Source organism: Triticum aestivum, chromosome 5D, assembly GCF_018294505.1.
Source record: "Triticum aestivum cultivar Chinese Spring chromosome 5D, IWGSC CS RefSeq v2.1, whole genome shotgun sequence".
Taxonomy (NCBI): Eukaryota; Viridiplantae; Streptophyta; class Magnoliopsida; order Poales; family Poaceae; genus Triticum; species Triticum aestivum.
This window is the reverse complement of record NC_057808.1, coordinates 58,468,180-58,485,265: the sequence shown is the minus strand read 5'-3', so window position 1 is coordinate 58,485,265 and position 17,086 is coordinate 58,468,180. Positions and strand designations below refer to the sequence as shown.

Below are 17,086 nucleotides of genomic sequence, written 5' to 3'. Positions count from 1 at the left end.
ATGACATTCTTTTGGGAAAGTGTTGATTTGGTTGGATTTTGTTTTGACAGAATGTCAAATATTATAGTATGCCGAGCACAAAATAATAGATTGGTCATAGAAAAAAAGAAAAAAACAAAAACAAAAAATGAAACATAGAAGAAAAAATAAAAATAAAAACACGCAAATGAGCCCGTTATTTTAGTTATATAGTTGATATTTTGATAAGATTTAATTTGATTTGGATATGCGTAATGAAAGGTAAAAAAATTAGATTTAGTTGAAATTTTCTTAAGATTTTATATGAATAATTTAATATATGATGGCGTTGTTTTGGAAAAATGCCGATTTGATTAAGTTAATGCACGCGTTAATTGGCCGGCTTGACTGAGTTTCAGCGAAAGATAGCTTATATGACACTCACGGCTGGGTTTGCCGAGAGGTTTGTCGGAGTGAGGCAAACCTAGGGGGTGTTTGGTTCAGAAGTTTTAGGACTTTTTCTAGTCCCATGGACTAATCAAAAAAGACTCTCTAGTAGAGTCTTTTTGTAGTCCCTGTAGAAAAATTCCCTCCCGTTTGGTTCTTAGGGATTTTTTAGGGATTTTTTCTAGTCTCTGGGACTAAAAATCCCTGAACCAAACACCCCCCTCCAACCCCGACATAAAAAAAAAGCTCTCTGGCGGAGTCGTCGCCGCAGGAGGCAGGACCACCTCCAGTCCTCCACTCCGCGATGCGGCGGCTAGGGCTTTGACCGCGTGCCCGTGTCCTGCTCGGCTCCGGCCGACCACCACCTCACTCACCTCACTCCAGTGCTCACCACTCCACTGTCGTCATCACCATTTCTTCCGCAGGGGGTCTCGTCTGAGGCGGATTCGATCGAGATGGTAGCGGCTGGTTCCTCTGTTCACCCGTGTTCCTCTTTCCGCCCGCCCTTGTGCTGACTCGCGCCTTTTCTTGCCACACTAAACGCAGGTCAAGATCGAAGATTGTGATGGGGATGGCGCCGCCGACCCGCCGCAGCCCAATCCGGCTCCGGCACCCGCTGCCGTCAAGGCGGAGGAGGCGATTGATGTATGTGCTATCTGAATGTTGTGGTAAACTACTGTTAATGGATTGGGGAAAAACGGGAGAAGTATGTACTCCCTCCGTCCCAAATTACTTGTCTTAGATTTGTTTAGATGCAGATGTATCTAACGTGTCTAGATACGAATGTACCTAGACAAATTTAAGACAAGTAATTTGGGACGGAGGTAGTATTTGTTTAGTGCGTACTCCCTCTGTAAAGAAATATAACAGCGTTTCGTAATGTACTACATGTGCTTGCTTGTTTAGAGGCATTGTGTAATGAGTGTCAATTGCTGCCTACATGTGCTTGATTTCTAGGTGATTGATTTAATGAATAGGATGTCGGGTCATCTTGCCCTAATTCTGTAATCAATATATTGTGTACTTTTTCTAGTGATGTACATTTGTCTTGGATCTTAAAGTGGTGCTTCTAACTGAACCACCAATGTCAAGTTTCTGTTTTTCTCCGTGGAAACCTTTCACCTGTCCTGTTTTGCTTTCACTTGAACACATGTATCGTAGCGCCAAAACACAAGGAGTTATCATAAATTTGATTCTTGTGTTGGATGTAGTCTGCATTTTAAGATTGGAGCACTAACAGTGATACAGTTGATTTACGGTGTTTAGTATTTGAGAGTAACTAGAATGCTATCTGGACACCTTTTCTATATTGCAAATAGAATCAGAGAATCGCAAATTGGTAGGACTACCACAATTTTGTGACATTGTTCCCTTTTATTGGATTGTTGTTAGTGAAGTTGTAAAAATGACATGATCTTCTTCACTCTTACTCTAGGATGGTCAGCCAGGCTCTTCATCCAGCTATTTAAGGTCACACTTTATTGGTATGGGATTTTCACCAATACTGGTCGACAAAATGCTTCAGAAACATGGTATGCTATAATTTATAAAATATTTTTTATGTGTATAGCGATATGAAATCTTTACAGCAATGAACACACAGTTAACTTAGAGCAAATACCTTTCGATTTATAGACTAACCACACATATCTCCAATACAGGTGATCATGATTCTAACACTATATTGGAGTCACTTTTGTCTCATCATGTAAGTGATTCTGATTTTCCCATGCATTCTCGAGTTGATATGTTGGGACAGTCGTAGTGTTTATGTTCTGCTTTTATAGTAAAATTATCCCTTCTTGAGTCCTCGATTGAGTAGTTTGCTGTTAAAAGTCTACCATGCCCCTTGTGTCCCTATTCCTTTTCATGATCGTGATATACTGATTCTGGATTAAAAAGAAATAGCTGAAAAAATTGTATAGATTGGGAAAAATGTATAGAATGTTAATGATTTCAATATTCCCCCGCAAAAAGAATATACTGAATAATTCTTATTTCCTTAAGATTTTTTTCTTGCACACCAGTATCAGTGCTTGATTGCTACCATCCTGTAAAGATCTTGTACTTCGTATTTTGTGCATCTCATGAACCTTGAAATTATCGTTGTTGATATGTTTGCTTTTGTTTTCTTTTATTTTGTGCAGTTATTCTTTTTTTCTGTATTGTTGCTGGTTGCTAGTGTAACTTTATTTGAGGATATCTAGAAGATAGAACAATGTCTTATTTAGAGGGCTAATTCTGGTCATCAGTGTTTAAGCTTTTGTTTCTTCTATGCGGTTATTCCTTCATTTTTTGTATTGTTGCTAGTCACTAGTGTGAGAACATATACAAGGAGTTAGAATGATGTCTTATTTAGAGGGATATTGGCTGGTGTCGAATCTGGCATTCTCATCTTGCAATTTTCATTAATGGTATTATATGTTGCACATTGTGAAAGAGATCTAAATTCATGCTCTTCATATTTCTCAAATTACCTTGATGCTATATGCCCTCTCAGAATTCCGGGTCTGAATCGTCAAGTTCGTTAGGCAGTCTCTTTGATTCTGACAATGAAGAAAACAGTTCTAAACAAGACATCAAGGTGATTTCCTAGCCATAGTTGTTATCATCATATTCTTCGTTTTGAATTCTTTGGACTAATATTCTGAATGTTCCTAACTTCAGCCGGAGCCAGATTCTTTCTCAGAAAGGAGGTCATATTTACTCCGCACAATGAACTTCTCACAGACGGAAGTCGATTTAGCATTCAACCAATTAGGTTTGTGATTCTGCACTGACTTGTAAACGTAGCAATTTTTTATATATTTACGATTGTGTAGTGGCGCCAAGCTTTTGGTGTTTTCTGTGACAAGAGTGCCACAAAAGCTAAAGACGGGTTCTATAGGATGGTGATTCGACCCGCAATGTTGTATGCCGCTGAGTGTTGGCCGACTAAAAGGCGACATGTTCAACAGTTAGGTGTAGCAGAAATGCGCATGCTGAGATGGATGTGTGGCCACACAAGAAGTGATCAAGTCCGGAATGATGATATACGTGATAGAGTTGGGGTAGCACCGATTGAAGAGAAGCTTGTCCAATATCGTCTGAGATGGTTTGGGCATATACAATATAGGGCCAGTTCTTTGGGGGCTTATGGTTGGCTGTGGAATAAGCTGCACCCTTAATTAGTAGGCTTCTAAAAAAATTGGTTGGGCTTCTAAAATAAGTTGGAGAGGGGGCAGCTTATTTCAAAACCAGGCATAAGCCCCAAAAGAAATGGCCCATGGGCTTCTAGAAGCGCGAGTGCGTAGTGGATGGTTAAAGTGTATAGATAATGTCAAGAGAGGTCAAGGTAGACCAAACTTGACATGGGAGAAGTCCGTAAATATAGATCTGAATCACTAGAATAACACCAAAGAACTAGCCATGGACAGGGGTGCGTGGAAGTTAGCTATCCACGTGCCAGAACCATGAGCTGGTTTCGTGATCTTATGGGTTTCAGCTCTAGCATGTCAGAACCACGAGTTTGTTTCGAGATCTTATGTGTTTCAGCTCTAGCCTACCCCAACTTGTTTGGACTAAAGGCTTTGTTGTTGTATAGGAGTACCAAGAGCACACACAGTCTTATCACAACATCGTTTATTGTAAATATGTATCAAAGTCAATTTAGTAGTGTTTGATATTGATTTTTCTCTCATTATATTCATTATAACAATAGTACTCCAACATATGCTTAATTTTAGGTGAGGATGCACTACTTGATCAGCTTGTAGATTTCATTGTCACTGCTCAGGGAGGAGTATTACCGGGAGATATGGAAAATGGCCATGCTACAAATGAGGTTTTTTTTTCCTTTTCCTTTTGTTTCTCTTTGCTACTTCTACTTCTAAATCTCGATATTTGTAGACATGAAGTATACTTAGAGCTAGCTATTCCATGGGCCCTTTACAATATGGACTACATGAGCAATCAATTATTTTTATAATATGTTCTTTCTGCAAAATTCAATAGTCATTTGCTTTCTACTGTGATTATTGGTTTGAGACTAAAAATAACATATCATCTAACACGGGAAAAGGCTTCCAGCAGGAACTCCATAAATGTGTTTTTGAAGAGACTTCCATATTATCTCTATCAAATAATGAGTACCATCCGTAATTTTGTTATTTCTATTGCAATTCTTTTCTGACGTGCTTGTTTACCGTTGCTTATTTCCATGTGTTCTAGGTTTCCATGTGTATACCCCAAAGAACTTGTTCAATAATCACTATCTACTAGTCTGTATTATATACATTTCCTTTGTTAACAACAATAATAGTCAACGGCTGTAGTATGAAATTTAGACATGATTGCTAACATCTATCGCAGTTATTACCTATGTTTCTAGCTTTTATTTCTTTAACACTTAGTATATGGGATTCTAAATTGCATACAAATGTGAGGACCTTTTAGGCTGAAGGCTACAACTTTTAACTTTAAAACACACTTTTCCAGGTAAAAGCTGAATCATTGTTTGGGGTAATGGATAAAACGCTTCATTTGCTTCAGATGGGTTTTACTGAGGAAGAAGTGTCATTGGCTATTGATAGCTTCGGTAGGTCAAAATTAATAAGTTTTAAAATTATTCAATATATTGTTAGCTTCTAGTACTACTTTTACTAGATATACTCGAATCCTTTAAAAGATTATTTATGATATATGTGCCAATGGATTGCTTACGATACCTGCTTATAACATTTATGCAAACTACACACTATTCATCCTTCTAGCAAGGTGAACCCTATTTGGCACTGCAGGCGCCCGTTATAGGGCATTTTGCTAACGGGCGCCTGCAGCGCTAGGCCGGCCCATCTAGAGTTTTTACCTTCTGTGTTTTAAATCCGCAAAAAAGAAAATGCTCTTATCATGATTCGAACAAGCGACCTCCCTCCCCTAGTTAGGCTGGTCTAACCACCCCGCCAGCGAGAACTGTTAAGATTTAACTTTTTTTCTTTTATTCTTTCGTTGTCCTTTTTCCTTTTTTTCGTCTTCCCTTTTTCCCTTTACGTTTTTTGTTTTTTCTTCTTCCTGGTTCGATGAATTGTTTGCAAATACATGAACTTTTCTTGATTTGATGATTATTTTTTTCAAAATTATGCACTTTTTTCGAAAATTCATGAACTTTTTTCAATTCCGATGAACTTTTATCAAAATCCATGATTTTTATTTCAAAATCGATGAACCTTTTATCAAATCTGATGAACTTTTTTGAAATTCAATGATTTTTTTAAAACATTGATGAACTTTTTAAAAAATTGATAAAACCTTTTAAAATTTGATGAACTTTTTCAAATTCAGTTAACATTTTTTCAAATTCTATGAACCTTTTCAAATTTGATGAACTTTTTTTCAAATTTGTGAACTTAGTTCGAAATTTCATGAATTTTTTTCAACTTCATGTTTTTTTAATTCGTGAACTTTTGTTGAATACAACTTCTTTTGATTTCGTGAACTTTTTTTGGATAGATGAACTTTTTTTGAAATCTGACTACTTTAAAATGTTGTTCACTTTTTTTAAGAATTTTTTTTTCAAAATATATTAAAAAATTCGAAAATCTAAGCTATAAATTAAATCGTACATTTTTTGTGCAACAGATAGCGCGGCTGCCATCATTCTTAAATAATTCGCTATGAATTCAGTCAATAGTGCTAGGGTCCAGTGGTTAGGCGAACATGTATACTAGTGTAGGGGTGAGAGTTTGATTCCTGGTAGTGGCTATCTTTTATATTCTTTTTTTGCGCTATAAAAAAGAATTCAATTTGCGTCGCCTCGCATTCGTGGGCCGGCCCATGAGGGATTGTTGTGAGCGTCAGTTGCCATTCGTGGCGTTGAAGGCGCTGCATAGGAGCACCCTTCTAGCAAGCACTATATGGTGCATGGTTTTTTGTGAAGCATCAACATTTACGTTTTCTCATCCCACGCCAGCTTCTCTCCTCTCCTCCACCTGCCTCCCTCGGTCGTGCTCGCTGGAGCTATCGGGCAAAGCCCCGTGCGATTGCTGGCGAGGGCGGGCTATCGTCTCCTCCGCTGTTACTCTCGGATCCGGGATCCCATGCGACCCAAACCCTAACCCTAGCCTCTGTTGCACTGCCATCAGGTGTTGCTCCTCCCATCGCCTCGTTATGGGTGCCCATCGGCCTGGAGCAGGATGGTCGCGACTAGGAGGACCTTCGATTGCCCTGCTCTGCTCATGGTGTCTTTCCCATCCACCGTGACGTTCCTCCGGTGGACTAGTGGTCGGATCCGGCTAGCCCGATGGCTCGGGTGTCTATTGTGCTGCCTTGATGGCATGGTCGCTTGACATCTAGTCGAGTCTCCAAATCTAGAGGTGCCAGATCTGGAGCCTCCATGGTGTGCTCCCCGTCCATAGTTCGATAGGTGACTAGCTATGTGTTTTCTCCGATGGAGGGGTTGTAACGAGGGCTTGAGTGGATTGGACAGGGGTCGTTGCACGATAGGGTGGCCTGTGCCAGGGAGATGGCCCACGCATGCTCTCCTCGGAGATGGCTCTTGTCGGGGCTCGTTTGTTGGGTTGCCGAAGAGGTGATCTGTGCTTCTGAGGCAAGCTCCTTGTCTACGAGGTTCTGGTTGTTGGGCTTGACAGTGGGTGACAAGCTTCATGCTCTCCCTTGATGTTGGCGATGTTGCTTGTCGGTGCCTATGGAGGATGGGATATCAGCAGAAGCTGTGCAAGGCCTAACATCGTTCTCCTATGAGGTGTTGCTTCCATGCCCCTCGTCTCTAGGTCTTCCAGTATCCTCACCTTTTGCTGCGGTCGCCCTCCTTCATTGTGCCCTTGTGTGGTGCTCTTGCATGTGTGGTGATGTCAATGTTCACTCTAGGACCTTCCTGACGCACAATGTTCCGGGCTTCTTTTAGACGGCGTGCTTCTTGGTTTGGACTAGGGGTGGATTAACGAGCTACTCGGTGTTAAGCTCATTAACAAGCAAAAAACTTTGACCGGCTCTGTTCATCTGATGCTCATTAAGCTCTTGAACTCTCACACTAGGTCATGAGTACTCAGTATATACACACATACATGTGCAGTATAGATGCAGAAAGCCCCTTATAGAATGTAGAAAAACACAAAGGATACACGGCTAAATGTATATAACTCTATGTTATGACCGGCATATACTACAACCCAGGTAGTTAGGGGCCTGGCCCAGTTATCTTATCGTTATTAGGGGCTTAGCCCAGTTATCGTATTTGGAGATTATATAAACTCATGTGATGACTCGTTTGAAGTTAAGCAGAAGCAATCATATTTGCTCGGCTTCCTGAAGGGAGCCTGGAGACCTAACCCTAGCCGCCGCGTCCTGCGCCCTCTCTCTCTCTCTTGCGACGGCGCCCCAGCGTCGGCGACCTCGCCTTCCTCCACGCCAAGCCCCCTTCGACCCCTACAACCTACGAGCTAGACTTGGTAGGATCTTAGATCCTATCAATCTGGTATCAGGTGTCTCAGGCTCGATCATGTCCGCGCCACCGCCCACCTCCTCCCTTCCGCTACCGATCGCCTCTTCGTCGCCGATGACCACCGCGGCCAGCACGCCGTCCCTAACCGGGCCGGTCTCCTCCGCCCCCTGGACGCCACCCGCGCCCGCCCTCGCCGTGCTCACCCCGGAGGAGATGACGACGGCGCTCCGGGACCTGACTCAGGCGGTCCAGGGCATCCGCACCTTCCTCGCGGGGCACTATTGGCTGCAGCCGCCCGCCCCCGTCACCACCATCGCGGGGCCGCAGCCGCTTCCGTGGCATCCGCCACCACCGGCGACCTCCGTCGCATCCATAATGCCGCTGCCACAGCAGCAGCCGCCGCCGCCGCCACCACCGGCGATCTCGGTGCCGGGCCTTTCGTCGACGGTGCCCGGGGTGCCCATCCACCAGGTCCGTTTTCCCTCGTCGCCATCTCCGCTACCGGCCTGGCTCGCCGGGTCCATCGAGCCGGTCTACATGATGGCCTCAGGACAGCCGCACGTGCTGTCACCGCCGGCGCCGCCCCCGACCATGCAGTTCGGCGGGTCCTCGGGTGCCGCGGGTCCCTATGATGGTGTGGACGGTCCCCTTTTCCATGGCGGTACTCTACAACCTGCACACTCGGCGCCGTCGCCCTCGCTGTTCCACGCGGATGACACATACCCGCCTGTCGTCCACGCCCAGCCATCGCCGAGATTCTTCAAGCTGGAGTTCGCGACCTACGACGGCACCGTCGACCCACTGAATTGGCTCAACCAATGCGATCAATTTTTCAGGGGGCAGCGCACGCTCGCGTCCGACCGCACCTGGATCGCCTCCTATCATCTGCGAGGCGCCGCCCAGACGTGGTATTACGCCCTCGAGCAGGGCGAGGGCGGCATGCCACCATGGGTGCGTTTCCGCGATCTGTGCCTCTTGCGCTTTGGTCCGCCTATACGCGGGAGCCGTCTGGCGGAGCTTGGGCGCCTTTCGTTCTTTACCACAGTGCAAGACTTCGCCGACCGCTTCCAGGCACTGGCGTGCCACGCCCCCGGCGTTTCGGCTCGTCAGCGGGGCTCTTCGTCAGCGGCCTACCGGACCACATCCGCGTGGACGTGGAGATGCGCGGGCCACAGGACCTCCAGACGGCCATGTACTACGCCCACGCTTTCGAGCGCCGCGCGGTGGCCATCCAGCAGGCGTCACCGCCCCGGGCCACTGGGCCGCCACCCTGGCCGGAAGTTCCCGCGCAGGGTCGGCCTGCTCAGGCTTCCGCGTCGCCCCTCGCCGTGACCGCGGCGCGCCCGTTCCGCCGGCTCACCCGGCCGAGCAACTCGAGCGTCGCCGCCAAGGGTTGTGCTTCAACTGCGACGAGCCCTACGTGCCCGGCCACGTCTGCCCACGACTCTTCTACCTGGAGGCTGCGGACTACATTGAGGAGGACACCGCCGCCGCCCTCGGCGACCTGCCCGCCCCAGCTGACGCGGAGGTGTTTAGCGCCTGTTGATCACCTCGAGGAGTTCCGCAAGCGCTTTCTCCGCCTTCCAGCTCGAGGACGAGCTGTTTGTGCAGGCGGGAGAGATGTTATGACCGGCATATCACTCAGCCCAGGCAGTTAGGGGCATGCCCAGTTATTCTCATCGTAATTTAGGGGTTTAGCCCAGATCGCTACTAATCATTTTAGACGATTTTTAACTCGTACACTTGGATCTTTCATGTTGCAGTCTCGCAGTGAGGTTTATGTTCCATATACAGAAATTTGCTGCATGGTTCTAACGTTTTCCACTCCTATGCGTGTTTCGCGCAGATTCGCTGGTGATATATCTCCCATGCGTTGCGAGGATTTCTGTTGAGCAGGGTACTCTTACTCATTCTCTGGCCCTAATGCTCATGCTCAAAGGTGTGGCTGAGCGCAAGCATAGTATCTTCTTGAACGGCGCGTGCAATATGGTCGCCTCTACTCCGCCTCACTTCTCCTCAAACTCATGGTGGATCAACAAGAGTGAGTTCAGATAGAAGTCATGTTATGCTCTAGTATGAGCCTTTGCAAAGAGATCCGCCAATTGTAACTCTTGAAGGCATTTTTGTACTAAAGAGCAATAAACTGATCCTGCACACCAGCGCGCACAAAAGAAGCATGAACACCAATATACTTGGTGAGCTCATGCTTCGCAGGGTCATTCGCAATACTAACAACGCTTGTAATGTCAAACAAGAGCAGAGTAGGTGTAGTGATAGAAACGTAAGAAGCATCAATACGAGTGCGGGGACATGAGATTCAGCATTTTCCAAAAACAACCATTTGGTAATATGGCAGCATATGTAAGTATTTAGAAAAATAAATAGCACAAAGATTAAATGATAATTTTGATGAGAGAATTTTTTAGTTAAGATTTTTGCATATCTGTTGCCCCATTTTCATTGATGAAAGGCCTTGAGTAGTCCATTCACGTAAGAAGACCCTCCACCAAAAGCCCATGTACATGTAATCCTCCACTCAGAGCCCATATAAGATCCAACCTTAGAAAACCTAGACTAGGCTTTTCCAGCCCTTCTTATTCCCATGCTCTTTCTCCACTTCCTCTAGCTACCGAAGAAGTGCATAACATGAGATGCGCCTCTAGCCACCAAAGAAATGCAGAACATGAGATGCACCTGTACCTTCTTGCTTGTCGACAACTTGCATCCCCATCTTCCCGTGTGCCTGAATCTTCTTCCTCACCGCAGGCTGCAATCCCCATATTTCTAGAGCTTCTTCCTCACCGGCAACCACCTTCCCATCTTCCACTCTGCCTGTCTCTTCTTCCCCACCAGTGGCTAACGTTCCCATCTCCCCCCATGATATATTTGTCCAGTATCCCTGATGTACCCCCTTTTTCTTTTATTTCTTTTATAAACCCAAAAGGAAAGAGATATTGCTGGATACATGTCGTGTCCACGCGTATTGCTGTGTCCCGTCGTTACTAGGACAACTATTCGGCTATATCAGTCGTGTCCATGCTTTTTAGACAAAAACACCAAATTCCCAAAGTAACCACTGTAACCACGTCACCTCTGCCGTCAAAGGAGCTAGAGCTCACCACTCTGCCTCTACACTCGAATGGGAAACTGTAGTATGTTTCTTCATCTTCAAGGCAGTGAAAGAACCACCAAGAAAAACACTAGCCCAGGGTGACTAGTCCATGTAGCATCTGAATAGGCCTGAAGCTGTAATGAACTCGAGCAGAGAAAGAACATACGGTGAGAGATTGTGCCCCGAAGATATTGGAGAACAAGAGGGAGGTGACTAGTGAAGTGGGAGCAGAGACAAACAGACTCAAAAGTATGGACATGATAGGAGATATCCGGATGAGTGACAACTAGATGGACACTGCTCCCAACAAGACGGCGATAATGCGTCAGATCAAACAAGGGTCACCATCAGAAGCACGGAGGTGAACATTGAGCTCCATGGGGTCTCAACAGTGCGCTCACCAGTAACAACAGCATGAGCAAGGAGATCCTGGATATATTTTTCTTTGGAAATAAAGAAGCCATCAGAGGTAGAAGAAACCTTGATTCGAAGAAAGTAGTGAAGTGTGCAAAGATAAGAATGAGAAACTGCTCACATGCCTTCACAAAGGCAATGTACTCAGGGTCGTCGCTAGTGATGATCATGTCATCAACATCAACATATAGAAGAGGAGTCCGATCACGAGCAGAGAGGCAGACAAACGACGCATGATCATGAGCACTTACCAGAAAACCAGCAACAATTACCATAGAGGCGAAATGCTCAAACCGGGCACGAGGGGCTTGCTTAAGGCCATAGAGAGAGGGATGAAGATGGCAGACCATGACATTAGGAACAAAATATCCAAGTGGTGGCTGCATGTAAATCTCCTTACAGAATTCACCATTAAGAAAGGCATTCTTAACATCAAGCTGAGGCCACGACAAGAATTGTGCCAACAATGGTCATATGGGCCACAAGAGCAAAAGTCTCATCGTAATGACGATCATGATCCTGCTGAAAGCCACAAGCCACAAGACGAGCTTTGTACAAGTGATGGGACGAACACAAAAAGGAAGAGAAACAAGATCCCATGTGCTGGTGCGCTCAAGAGCGGGAATCTCCTATGCCATCGCAAGCTGCCATTCGGGATGAACAACTGTATCATGATAAGAAGTTGGCTCAAGGACAACAATGTTAGAAAAACCATTGGGTCAACAGGCGGATGCGGGTGATGGCGTAAGGCATAAGTAGGCTGAGACGAGGAAGAGGGTACATCAGAAGTAGATGGCTCATGAGTATAATAGTGAGGAAAAAGGGAAGAATACGAGCACGCACCATCGTATAGGCTCAAGTGATAGATATGGTGAAGCCACAAGGGATGAAGGTGCGGAATCATGTGACAGGTGAGGTGAGGAAACCCTAGGAGATGGCAGCGTCAGATCTGCAGCAGTCGGAGAAGCATGAACAATGGGATGGGTGGACAAGGGCTCAACATGAGTGATAGAGGTGTGTCGGGAAAAGTGAGGAAAGATATATCCTCCATTGAAAAGGTCGAGGAAGATGGACGTGGGTAGGAGGGATAAGACTCATCAAAAGTCACATCTTAGAAATACGCATTCGACGACCGACAATGATAGCCCTTATGCTCATCATTGTATCATAGACTGAATGGTTAGTTTGGTGCGTTCATTGGGGGCAAGAAGAACATAGCAAAGACAACCAAACAAAATAAGTGTCAAATAATCAGGAGAGCGATCAAAAGGACCCTCGAAAGGAATGCCGCCCTATAGAGCAGAGCATGTTGAATGTTGCTGAGATAGCTGGAACTGGAGGGAACCTTAGCCCAAAAGTGGGGCAAAAGAGAGGTGGCGATCATCAACGCACGAGTCGTCTCAAGAAGGCGACGATGCTTGTGCTCAGCCACACCATTACGATCATGAGCACCAGGACAAGAGAACTGAGCAAGAGTACCCTGCTCAGCAAGGACTCCACGCAACATCTTGGAGATATACTCTTCCAGAAAAATCAGCCGGAACACACAAATAGGCGTAGAGAATTGAGTGTGAACCATGACAACAAAACGCTTATATATAGATAGATAAGAAGCATAAAATATATCTAGGTGTATCGAGAATCCAGTGTGTCGAGAGAATCCTATATAGTGATGGCCCCTTTTGAGGCAAAGGGAGCTGGACCCTATACATCGGAGTGAACATGGTCGAAAGGACCCTGAAACAGAGTCCCGCTATGAGGATAAGGTAACTGGACTTGGTTACCAAGTCGGCAACCCTCATAGTCTAAAGACACACTGTTGGAGACGGACCCAAGAAGACCATGTGGAACTAAGGATGAGAGACGAGAGCCACACAAGTGACCACCGGATGATGCCACTATTGATAACAATGGGTAGACAAGGCAACATAGGCGGAGAGACTGGCGACAACAGAGATTGGGGATTGGAGGAGAGACGGTGGCCAGTGGAGGGCGACAACAACTAGACAGTGGCCAGAGGCAGAAGCGTCGGGAGTAGCGCAACCGTTGAAGAGGAGGAAGTGGCGACACAAGATGGGTTCAAGCACAAGTTGCATGTGCTGAATTTTTTTGGGTCTCTAATACCATGTCATGAAATATGCCACTTATATTTCCAGGTGGCCATAGGCTAGTATATATACGCATATATGTGTAGTACAATATGCAGAAAGCCCCTTATAGAATGGGAAAAATACAAAGTATACACAGCTAAATATATATAACCCTTAACAGTTCATAGGCATTACCCCCTTTTGATTCAGTTACAATGTGTTTTTATGAAGGAAGAAAGTGACCACATGTGGAGGTACACTAGTTGTCCTTGATGTGCTGGGTTCAAGGGAAAAAAATAGTGTGGTATACAAAATAGCGTTGTCCTTTAAATTACGCTATTAGCGAGACATCGTACACTGATTTATTTAGTGAGACAGTTCTCTACACGCTATAGCACGCTATTTTTTTCCAGTGGTTGGGTTAGGTTGATTAGGTGGAATAGAAGGGTTGAGGTGCCACAAAATGTAGTAACTTAACACAAGAATACATGTTGTGTTGTATTAACAAGCTTAATGAGCTACTCGTGAAACTCGTTATGTCACTTGTTAAGCTTAACAGGCTAAAACCAGTGATTGGTTCTGTTCATTAAGAAGCGAGCTATGAGCTTCACGAGTCGATCTATCGAGCATTCATTAAGCTCGCAAGCTACGAGCTTTTCGTCTACCCCTAGTTTGGACGGCCATTACAGCACCAAGGGGGTTGTTGGGATCAGCGTCATGCCACGAGGGTGTTCAGAGGTATCATCTACTTGCCAAGGTCCATTGGGTGTGATCGGTGGTTGTCACTGATGGTCTCCGGGGTTGGAGGCTGGGGCGCTGGTGAATGCCTTGCATGATCATGTTCATGTTGATGACGATGTCCATAGACGCGATTCTTCTCCTTGAAGGCACCGCTCCATTTATTTCTCCTTCAAACTGCTCGTATCATGTACCACCTGGCCTCTCACTAGGTGTGCACCTTGGTGTCCCGCTGGGCGATGCGTGTCGAGGCACTCTAGGAAGATTTACGGTCATCGTCAGGATCAAGCAAGCACCTTTTGTTCATGTGCTTAGCTTAGCTTTGCTTAGTTCCGGTTTACTGGTCTCCTGTTTGGCCTTATTTGTGCTTCTCTTGTATAGGTGGAATCATCACCAGGGTTGGTGTGTGTGTGTGTGTGTGTGTGTTACCTTTGTGTGATGCTTGGTTGGGCGCTTTATCTATAAACCGGGGCAAAAGCTGTTTTCAGTAATACTGACATTATCAGAGGCTAATTTGCACACTTGTGCAGAACTTATGAAACGTGATGTTAGGACAAAAGCACAGTTGTAATCCACATATTTTAATGTACCAATCTGACATTTTTAAGCTGACGAGTATATTGTGGTCTACTGCTGTTAGACTGTTTTGGTGAGTTCCTACAAACAATCCTTTAAGTGTCATGTTTCCTACTCTTTTCAGGTCAGGAAGCAGCGGTTCAGGAGCTTGCTGACTCAATTTTTGCAAGACGTATTGCCAGTACCATTGAGCAGAAACAGGTAACTGATTGACATCCATTTCTCACTGCTACAGACTTTGTGTGGTGAATTTGACAGACATGTTGTTTTAGATTTTTGCTAGAAGTCATCTTGTATACAGTAGGGCCGTGTAGCATATATGGCAAGGTTATAGGTTAGATCAGCTGTTTACATAAACGTTCCTGTGATGTTCTTTCTGATGTTTCCAGTTGCTTTCCTAGGTTTTGTTTCATGATTTACGAAACATATAACTCTGTAATCATTGACTTCAGTGCTCGTATGTTCCTATAACTCTTATGTATGTGGCATATATATTTAAATCCAATTAATAACCACTCTCATTTCTAATCTGGCCTCTTATGTTCTATTGTAGGTGAAAATTGAGTCTGAATTTCTAGGGGAGCAAGGGGAGCAAGAAACTGAATATTCAACATATCATCAGAGGTTGAACTATTATGATGATGACGATGACAACAAAAGAGTTAAAAAGGCCAAGCATATATTCAGAGATGATAGAGGAGCCTCAAGTAGTCATGCTGTCAATCAACCTACTCCGTGGTTAAGTGGCGGTGTTGGGTCAGCTGGTGATGGTTATTTGAAGGAAGAAGATTATGAAATGACATTGGGCCCTCGTGCAAATGTCTCTGGTGAGCTTGCCAAGCCTCCCTTCTTCCTCTATGGAAATGTTGTTAACATCACCAAAGATGCGTGGTCTGAAATATCGGGTTTCTTGTCCGGTGTGCGGCCTGAGTTTATAAATAGTCAGCTTTTCTCGGCTTTGATGCGAAGGGAAGGTTACCTTCATAACCTTCCAACAGAGAGAAGGCATGTTGTGGTTCCGAAGTCACCAATGACAATTGAGGATGCAGTGCCTTCCACAAGACATTACTGGCCCACATGGGATACCAGAAAACATATTGGTAGTGTTACTTCAGAGGTGGCAGGAATTGAACAACTTTGTGAGATGTTGGGAAAGACCATAAAAGATTCACGAGGACTTCTTTCAGAAGAAAAACGAGCGCAGATCTTGCACCAATGCAAGATGGCAAATCTTATCTGGATTGGTCAAGACCGGCTAGGCCCTCTGCAGCCAAATCAAATGGAGCGGATATTAGGTTACCCATCAAACCATACAAATCTGTTTGGTCTAAACCCACCGGACAGGATTGCTGCTATGAAATACGCTTTTCAAACGGACACCATTGCTTATCTTTTGTCAGTTCTAAAAGACATCTATCCAGATGGTTTGAGGGTACTATCCATCTATAGTGGAGTTGGGGGTGCAGAAATTGCGCTGCATCGTCTCGGTATTCCACTAAAGTGTGTAGTGTCTGTTGAAGAGTCTGATGTGAACAGGAAAATTCTGAAAAGATGGTGGGCAAAAACAGAGCAGAGCGGAGTTCTGAGACAACTAAATGGCATATGGAAGCTAAAGACCGATGCACTTGAGGACCTATTTAAGGAATTTGGTGGCTTTGACTTAGTTGTTGGCGGAAATTACAGTTCATATAGAGGTGGGACGACAGTAAATGCAACTATGGGGATGGACTCCAGTAAATACTTTGAGTACGTTCGTGTTCTTCAAAGAGTGAGAAGTATGCAGCACTTTTATAAGTAGTTATTGCCTGACATAATTATGTCCTTCACCATCTATCTTCGACAAGGGATGGCGCAGCGTTATGAGACTTGTAAATGGTAGGATGGAGACGTACGCTTTGTTGACAGCTAGAGAACTTTGTGCTGTCTCTTTATCCAGCTAGAGAACTTTCTACTGTCTCTTCATCACTGCATGATGAGTTCAACTATCCTTCTGTTCCTGGTTAATTAGCTGCATATCACTGTAACTATTAATCGGTGCGCACGAGTTATCCTTCTTGCTTGGTTGGTTAGTTTGGTCATGTTGCCGCCGTTCGTGATCATAGTTTTCTGTGCTGTTTTAAGTTTGTGTGCTGATGATGGCTGAAGTAGAGGCAGCGGTGCATGCAGGTTGGTGATTTGCATATGAGCTAGTGATTTGTGTGAAAACATACATGTGAACTGAACAGGTATATGATTTTCCTTTTTCAGTCTAGGAATGTTTAGCTGCCCACACATTATGCTGCTCCAGACAATGACACGTGCAGATTTGTGTGC

General features: G+C 44.8%; 1 protein-coding gene across 1 annotated transcript; it reads left to right on the top strand.

Moving 5' to 3' along the window:
* The first annotated feature begins 615 nt into the window (after positions 1-615).
* LOC123119434 (probable inactive DNA (cytosine-5)-methyltransferase DRM3) lies at positions 616-16,842 on the top strand. Its single transcript, XM_044539239.1, has 10 exons — positions 616-863; positions 952-1,050; positions 1,841-1,937; positions 2,067-2,113; positions 2,906-2,989; positions 3,073-3,166; positions 4,131-4,228; positions 4,882-4,981; positions 14,898-14,974; positions 15,327-16,842. The coding sequence occupies exons 1-10, from the start codon at positions 861-863 to the stop codon at positions 16,569-16,571; spliced, it is 1,944 nt and encodes a 647-aa protein (XP_044395174.1). The 5' UTR covers positions 616-860; the 3' UTR covers positions 16,572-16,842.
* The last annotated feature ends 244 nt before the right edge of the window (positions 16,843-17,086 follow it).

Excerpts from the sequence above, each read along its gene's own strand:
- LOC123119434 (XM_044539239.1), top strand. Across the intron at positions 2,114-2,905 it reads AGTCACTTTTGTCTCATCAT|AATTCCGGGTCTGAATCGTC; the intron begins GTAAGTGATTCT and ends ATGCCCTCTCAG. Across the intron at positions 4,229-4,881 it reads ATGGCCATGCTACAAATGAG|GTAAAAGCTGAATCATTGTT; the intron begins GTTTTTTTTTCC and ends ACACTTTTCCAG.